Source organism: Xenopus laevis, chromosome 1L, assembly GCF_017654675.1.
Source record: "Xenopus laevis strain J_2021 chromosome 1L, Xenopus_laevis_v10.1, whole genome shotgun sequence".
Taxonomy (NCBI): Eukaryota; Metazoa; Chordata; class Amphibia; order Anura; family Pipidae; genus Xenopus; species Xenopus laevis.
The window spans coordinates 87,573,811-87,582,480 of NC_054371.1; the positions used below are offsets into that span (position 1 = coordinate 87,573,811).

Genomic DNA, 8,670 nt, shown 5'->3' on the forward strand with positions numbered 1-8,670 from the left:
CACCAACATATTCTATGGGGTTGTGCAATGACTTGGAGAGGATGCAAACAATAGTCCTAAATGGTAATTTAAAGGTAGGAACATGTATGCTGGGCCAGGACCATGCATCAGGTTACATCAACCCTGCTGCAGTTTGGGAGCATATATGAGGGACTAGTTTACTTGAGGAAAGTAGGAGTGATATAGTTATGGAGGGGGCAGGGGGCTATACATTGGGGTAATCGTTTAAAATAAATTGGGAAGGGGTTTAGTCTGAGCAAATTTAGGAGACTATTTTGGCTTTCTGGAGTTCAAATGACCAGCGCTAATATTTTGGAATTTAATTAAAAATGCTTTTATTAAAATGTTTTATGAAAATGCTGCAGCTCCCAATAGTGCAAACACTGGAGTTGCAGGGGCTCAGGGGATGGGGAGGTCTGCTTCCTCCATAGTTGTAAAGATAGGCATCCTTCCCAGTTGCTCTCCTACATGCAGGCAAGGAGTGGGGCATGAAGGTCATGGCAGGAATTGATGTGTGCCGGGCCCCACTGAAAATAACTGCAAGCAACACTATTTGATAACAATTTCATCCAACTCTCTGGCACAATACTGGCAAGTCAAAAAATGTACAATAACTTACTAACTTATGTCTATATCTGCTAATTGAAACTTATCTGAATTTCTATTTAGCTGATCTTTTGTGTTTTTTTTAAATATGTGTAAATAAAACAATTATTAACATGTATTTATAAAGCATCAACATATTTTAGTTTGTACATTAGAAGGGCATATACAGTACATCAAATACGCAATCACTATATATATATATATATATATATATATATATATATATATATATATATATATATATATATATATATATGATAGATAGATATATTTATATAAATTTATATCGGTAAAGAGGGTAATATTGTCAGGAAGTACTGAAAAACTCTCTATATAATGTTCTTTACCCATGGACACGGGGGGGGGGCAGTCCCTTATTAAGATTGGTTGTGGTGGGATGAGGAGCAACGCAAGCATTAAAAATGTTCTTGGTTGGTACAAAATAAGTGCTGTGATTGCCCATTTGGTAGCCTTATGTGGACTGGCAGCCTAAAGGAGGCTCTGTTTGGCAGTACATCTGGTTTTTGTGCAACCAAAAGCCTGGAATTGAAATATAAGTATCTGCTTTGAGGCCACTGGGAGCAACATCCAAGTCGTCGGGAGCAACATGTTGCTCACGAGCCACTGGTTGGGGAGCAAGGCTATACACTATCACACCAATTGGCCCATGGGCTAAACGGACAGATAATGTATGAGAAACATTCATGACATTTCTATTATACACAGTAGATGCCATTCAGAACAGCAGGATGCTAAAATATGCTTCTCTTAACTTCCTTCTCTGCCGATGCACCAGGCACTGGCCAACATGGTGAATGGCAGATTACATTTTAAAACCAGTTTTATCCGTGAACTAACCGATATCCCTAGCAGATATCATACAAAATGGATTTTATAGGTACTGGTATGGATAGCTCTATATTGGCAAACCAGAAAGGCACTTCGCCTTTCCTGCCAAGCTGTGGAGATGTGAAGCATTAACATTACATGCTACCCTAATAGAGACTTCCAAACAATTGCTTTGTCACTGACAAAGTCACCTAAGCCAATTGTTCTTCATTCAAAGCAAGTCAAAGTGAGTTTTCTATGTTTTTCATACAAAATCTAATTCAGTTTCAGCCCTTCATATAAATAGTAACAGACTAACATCAGAAAAGTAACTAAAAGAGATTAGAAATGGGAAGAAAACCAGACAAGAGTGCCTGCATCTTATATAACACAATTGTCATTGTATTTGCCTCATTTATTTATATTTATATTATCTACAGTGAAAATCCATAGCAACTAGGTATGAAATGGGGAAATCCAATTTTCCATCCACGTATTTAAATTATATAGTATCTGCCATCATAAATATGAAAAATGAGAATCAGTCATGTACCTGGTCAGTGTATTTGTGTATACCCGCCACACCATCGGCAGGGACGCCCGCCACGTTGCTCCTCTTCGGCCGCCATTGGGGCTACTTAGGGCGCGCGAGCGTCTCGTTGGTATTAGTGACGGAATGGCGCAAAATTCAAAAGGGTATTTAAAGGGATCCCATTCATTCACTCATTGCCCGTGATAGGTTTATCCTGTGATTCTTTTGAGCCTTGTGCTATCTGTTTGATCCTGTTCCTGATTCTGATTGATTCCTGTTGTGACATCTGCCTGGCTTTTGACGACTCTACTCTCTATATCCTGACCCCTGCCTGATTACCGACTCCAATTCTGCTTAACCCTCTGATTGACTTCCTGGTTTGAGCCTTGCCTGCCTGACTGCGCTTATTCTCTGCCTGCCTCGACCGGGCCTGATCTGACTATGATTCTGCCTAACGTTTTGTACTGTGACCTTCAGCCAAAGACTCTTGCTTTCAGTTGTGCCCCTTTGTTTGTCCAGAACCCTTCACCTTGCACCTCTCGTTTTAAGACCTGGCAGCATCTGAGTAGCTGAGGGCTCCTCCCGAAGCCAAAGGCGGCTGCTACAGGCAGAAGCACAAGCCGAGACCAGGGTGCTTGGCATGGGTTCTGGGTTTAGGGTGCCAACCGTTACATTTTGGCTTGTGATCAATGGCATTTTTACTGGCCCCTGCTGTAATAAATTGAAGCGGTTACATTTTCTAACCAGCTGAATACAGCCCACCATGAGAATGGTCAGCTTTAATAATGTTCCATTTTATAAAGGAGAAAATGTTGCCAGATTAAACCAAGCATTGCTTATTGTTTTGCAAGTGTTTTATTTATTCCTGGAAATAGCAGGAAGGTAAGGCTACCATGTACTTGTAAATGTCTGCACTAAGTAACAATATAAAGGAAGAAAGTCCCTATTGGCATAAGTGGAGGGTAGAATAGCATGCCTTTTAGCATCAGATTAGGGCCCACTCTCACAGCAAATAGGGATTGATAGTAAATATGTTTTCATATATGTACATTGTGAAAATAAGAATTGGCGGATAGGAAACCCCATAGGCCTACTAGATCCTGTGCTCACCAACAGAGCTGTATTTAGTAGGGGGTGAATCAAAATCCAGGATTCGGTTTGGGAATCGGCCAGGATTCAGCCTTTTTCAGCAGGATTCGGATTCATCGGTATTCGGCCAAATCACAAATATTGGATTCGGTGCATCCATAGTATTTAGGTCAGATGCCACCCTAGGCACCGGACTTAAGTGTGCCTCCAGCTTGTGGAAGTGACATCCCGTGTACGGCTGTGCATCACGTCACTTCTGGTTATGCGTGACACCACTTCTGCCATGCCCAGCTACAATGCACCCTATACCCCTCACCCCCACCTCCAGATCTGCCGCCAGATTTACTCGGCAAGTTTCTGGAAGGGGACTGTGGAGATTTTTTCATCTTTCTTAAAAAAAGTTTAATTTATTATATAGGTAACCAAGGGTATACAGGTGCTTAGATATTACTAGTAATGTATATTGTACGCCAATCTTTGAGGGAGGTTTTATTAAGAGAAGTAGAAATCAGTCAATAGAAATAGTATAGAGCTGCAAGAAAGGAGATGATAATAGGAGGAAGGTAAAGCATATGATGAGTAAGATAGTAAAGAACACTTTAAGAGAAAGTAAAACGGAAGAGAACATAAGGAAGGATTATACGGAAAGATTAAAGGAGAGTAGAAGAGACCAGAAGACAGAATAGAATGGGAAAAGATGAGAGGTTTGTGTGAGAGAGAGATAAAGCCAAGGAGAAATTGAAAATGGAAAAGAAAATCTATAAACAGAAGAAGGAGAAGAGTTGTAAAAGATGGGTAGCGAAAGAGAGAGAAAATGAAAGTAGAGAATGCAAGGCACTTGAAGTAGAAAGAAGGCAAGAAAATAAAATAACATTGAAAAAATAGAACAATCAAAGAGATGAGTAGGGTAGTAGGCATCATATTTACATTTCTGGTGTACCTGGTTGTTTGTGCAACTAGCATTAACCTTTAAATTGTGTGACAAAGTGCTTTATAGTTTATCAATGTGTCACAGTTTTTACAGGAGCTTTAAATAAACATTTCTAAATGACTTCACTTCTCCTTTCTAGCTGCTTATAAAGGAGAGGCAGACTAGAAACCTTCAGAGATAATACAACCTGTATTCAAGGTACAATGAAGTACATTGCTGTCCTGCTGTGCTTAGCACTATTAATGGAAGGCTGCTCTTTAATAACAGGTAAGTTCATTAAAATAGAAGTTATGATTTAGGAGGGTCCAACCTGTGCCCCATCTGCTCTTGTTGATCTAGAACTGCTGCCATCCCAGAAATGCTAAAAGCTGTAGTCTAAGTAACGTTGTTGTGAATTTATGTTGTAAAAAAATCTATCTATGCAGTTACAGATCACCTATAGAGTATTTTAAGCAACAAAAAAAAAGCAAATAATACTAACTTTAGAAATGATTTCCTTTTTCTCTGTAATAAAAACTAAGCAGCATGAATCCATATAGGCAAAACAATCCTATTGGGTTTACTTAATGTTTAAATGATTTTTATTTTTTTATCGGTGATCCGATTACAAAAAAAGATTCCTTATTCCTTTAAGGAAGGGAGGAGGAAAGAGTGCAGCGGAGAAGTAAGAGTTTAAAATACATGAAAGGGGTGGTTCACCTTTAAAGTAACTATTAGTATGTCATAGAACGACCAATTCTAAGCAACTTTTCAATTGGTTTTCTTTTTTTCATTTTTTATAGTTTTATAGTTATTTGCCTTTTTCTACTGATTCTTTGCTGCTTTTAAATGGGCGTTGCTTGCTCTGGAAGGCTACAAATGTGTTGTCATTGTTACTTTTTATTGCTGATCCTTCTATTCAGACTCTCTCCTATTCATATTCCAGTCTTATTCATATCAATGCATGGTTGCTAGGGTAATTTTGGCCCTAGTTACCAGATTGCTTAAAATGCAAATTGAAGAACTGCTGAATTAAAAGCTAAATAACTCAAAAACCTTCAATAATAAAAAATGAAAACCAATTGCAAATTATCTCAGAATGTCACTCTCTACATCATACTAAAAGTTATGTCAAAGGTGAACAACCCCTTAAAACAATAAATAAACAATAGTGCACTGTCCAAGGACAAGGGAAGTGCAAAGTACTGGGAAGAGTGGGCCTTTTTTTTGCACCATTAGTGAATATAATTGCTAACCTTTGGCAGTGGCTGATGCTCCTCTTGCTGAAAAACACACCAGTCTCAGGTACTTTTGGGTATTTTCAACCATTTTCCCTTCAGCTTCATGGGATCCTTTGTGCTTTTGATACCATTGACATCATTGTAACATTTGTAATGGGCTTGTGTGCAGCACAGTAAGGAACTTTTGCTATTTTTAGATTGTAAGCTCTATTGAGCAGGGGACTCTTTAATACCAAATCCTCCACAAAAGATTCTGCAGAATATGGAAAAAATATGTGAACACTTATTTGCATACTAAACTTGAAAAAAAGGTACAAATCGTTTCACTGCTCAATATAAATTGTCACTTTTATTTATCCAGAGCTTTAAAGTCACATGTCAATTCCAATTTAGGATGGCCGAACACTGATCCTTGAAACGTAACTGGATTCCGTGCGACCCTATAATTTATCAAGAGATCAGATTTTGTGCTGCTGTACAGTAATAAACAGTAACAGTAATAAACATATTTTCAGGATCTACACATTATAAATGGTTGCACCATAGACTGCTACCTATGCCTAGTTCTGCTGGATGATCTAAGTCCTTACCTCTCCTGCCTTCTGAAACCTCCTAAGTGGAGCTTGATCTATCAGGACACTGAGAGACTAAAGCTGGCCATAGATGTTGAGATTTTTAAAAGATCTGATCCTCATCGTGAGACCACGATTTTCTTGGAACGATCGTACGATTGTACGAATTGACCATCAACTAAAAATACCAATTTGCCAGGAAAACAAAGGGTAGCTGCCTGCTTGGCCCTGCAAACATAGATAGATTGCACTGGGATCGACAAAGATTTTTTGACCTGGTTGATCAATTTCCTGACAGATGTCGTCCGAAAAATCGTAAGATGTACGATCATTCGAATCCCACTAACCGCACGATAATTTCGAAGAATTGGTCGGACTTCTCTAAAATCGGTCGTTGAAGAATCGTCGCGTCTATGGGGACCTTTAGTAAATTTATAACATTTAGTATGGGTGTGTTTTGTACTGATCATCTAATTGCTCTCTCCATCCCTGCAGCAAAAACATCATGCTCAGAATTCTAAATTTAGATGATTATTTTCAAATATTCACAGGATTTCCTTGGGAGAGCCTTAAGACTGGAAAAAAATGTAGATGTTTGAAACAGACCAATAAAAGGCCATCTTCCTTTTTTCGTATTCAAGTGTATCCTGAAAGATTTAACTGCAGAAAGAAGGAGGTCCTGTAAGTTGTTTTTTTAAATTTTGCAAACTTGTTTACTGAAAAGCTGGCAGGTGCTTGATTTACAAAAGAGAAGCTTAAAAAAAATACACACTTATTAATCTACAATAATTTTAAAACATATCAATCTGCTATTTATATATTTGTTTAAATTGGAAATGCTGCTAACAGACAATTATGACCCTTTACCTAAACTACAGCAGATCATATGGGAAGAGTAAAACTATTTTGTGATATTTGTTCAGAAAATGCTCATCGGGTAATCTGGCTGGCAAATGCAACGTAAGAGCAAGAAGTAAGCACGGGCTCTTATATAATATAAATTCTCCTTAAAACTGTCCAAAAACTTAACATGCAAGTGAAAATACTGCTTTCTTGCAATATAGCCTATATTTGATATATGTGTAAGTTTGGCTTTGTGATGTTACATAGCAGAGCTGGGCCATGTAGTATTGACACCCTACTTGAATACTTCTTGACCTGCTGCCCTGCCTGCTTTTAGTTTAAGCATATTCCCCTCCAATCTGATCACCAACTCTGCTTCAACCAAAAGTAGAACATTGCTATTTTGAACAAGCATTAGATGCATAACAGCAGATATTATCTAAAGTGGTGTCTTTTCAATTTAAACCCCTTTGAACTTTCATTTGGTTATGGTCTGAGTCCCCACAGGATCATAGCAAGGTTCTAAGTATCAAACGATTGCAGTATCAACCTTCCAGAAATAAAGCTGTATTTTCTAATCATACCCTTACTAACTTATAACGCAAACATACTGTATATCTACTGAACTTAAATCTCTGAATGTGTTTTTTTTTTTTGTTAGGGTCTTCCTAAGAACCAAACACATTATCTGTGTAGATCCTGAGGCAAGATGGCTTCAAGTGATGATATCCAATTCACACAAAAAGTTTGTAATCTTAATTTTTGTATGATTTGTTATGTATATGCACCCTCAGATCATACATTTATCTTCAACATGGATTAACAAAATTATTTTTATTAGTGTTTCTTCAGATGACTGAAGATAGGTTGTTAAACTTTGTCTAACTCCCCACCCTTAACTAAACATAATTGTATCAGACCCAACATGACAAACTCTAAATGGAAATATAGAGTTTGCTTTAAGCACTTGTTATTATAATACATAACCGGTACTCTGCTTGCAATGACAGACCTGGAATAGAACATTTTTGCTGGTATAGAGTATAAAAGAAATTAACCATTCTAAGCAGGGAGTAGGGTTGCCACCTGACCGGTATTTTACCGGCCTGGCCGGTAATAATGAAGCCTGATCCCAATGTTATTAATAGAGGAAATGCATAAAAATATAGGAAGACCGGTATTTTTTTCAAGAAAAGGTGGCAACCCTAGCAGGGAGGCAGCACCTTAGTGAGGTTGGGAGATGTATAAAAGCACTTGTTTAATATGTCAGAAGGGTACATGCTTGTGTATAATTGGTCATTTGTGCAGTATTCAGTAACTGTAAATATTGTACTTTTCTCTGTACAGACACAATGAGAAAAGTGAAAATAATACTTAAAATTGGAAGGGATCTGGAGCAGAGGAATCCGACACCGCTGTTACTCAAGATATACTCCCAATCTTGGGAGTTCGATTGATTTAAAACTCATCCTAAAGAAAGAATTATTCTCTAAAATTTTCACTGATTATTCTTGTTTATCTTAGCAAACTCGTATCTTGTTTTTTATGACATTTCTACGTATGCGACTACTGTTCCACAATTCATTTTTTTCCCTTAATAATCCTATGTAACATTGTTCTACTCTCAAACAGTGCTGTGGGGTTTTTCCATTTTCGCAAACATTTATATATGTACCCAGGGATGGGATCTATTGCTTAGAATCTGATGTTTCTGGACAAGGGGTCTGTAATTGGGAGCATTATGTCTTAATGTGATAGTTACAAATTTGGTTTTGAGATTTTCTTTATTAGCAATAACTATTCTATAAATAGTTACTATAGTTGCTATAAATGCAAGGGCCTATTTTGAATCCCAGTCCAGACCAGAGCAGCACAGTCCAGATAAGAATCAGCTTCTTTCTGCATCTCTGTAGTGAAAAGTATTGGTTCCTCATGCAGGTACATGGAGTGGAGATTGGCCCAAAAATGTGTACCTGCACTCATGTGGAAGCTGTATTTTTCACTGCAGATACACAGAGATGGAGCCTGCAAAGTGTCACTGTCCCTTTA

The 8,670-nt window shown here is 37.9% G+C and overlaps 1 protein-coding gene across 1 annotated transcript; it reads left to right on the forward strand.

The window, feature by feature from the left end:
- The first annotated feature begins 4,106 nt into the window (after nt 1-4,106).
- Nucleotides 4,107-8,179, forward strand: LOC108711250 (C-X-C motif chemokine 13). The gene is made up of 4 exons (XM_018252810.2): nt 4,107-4,253; nt 6,330-6,459; nt 7,283-7,366; nt 7,969-8,179. Exons 1-4 carry the CDS (start codon nt 4,190-4,192, stop codon nt 7,997-7,999), a joined length of 309 nt encoding a protein of 102 aa, XP_018108299.1. The 5' UTR covers nt 4,107-4,189; the 3' UTR covers nt 8,000-8,179.
- Nucleotides 8,180-8,670: the final 491 nt, after the last annotated feature.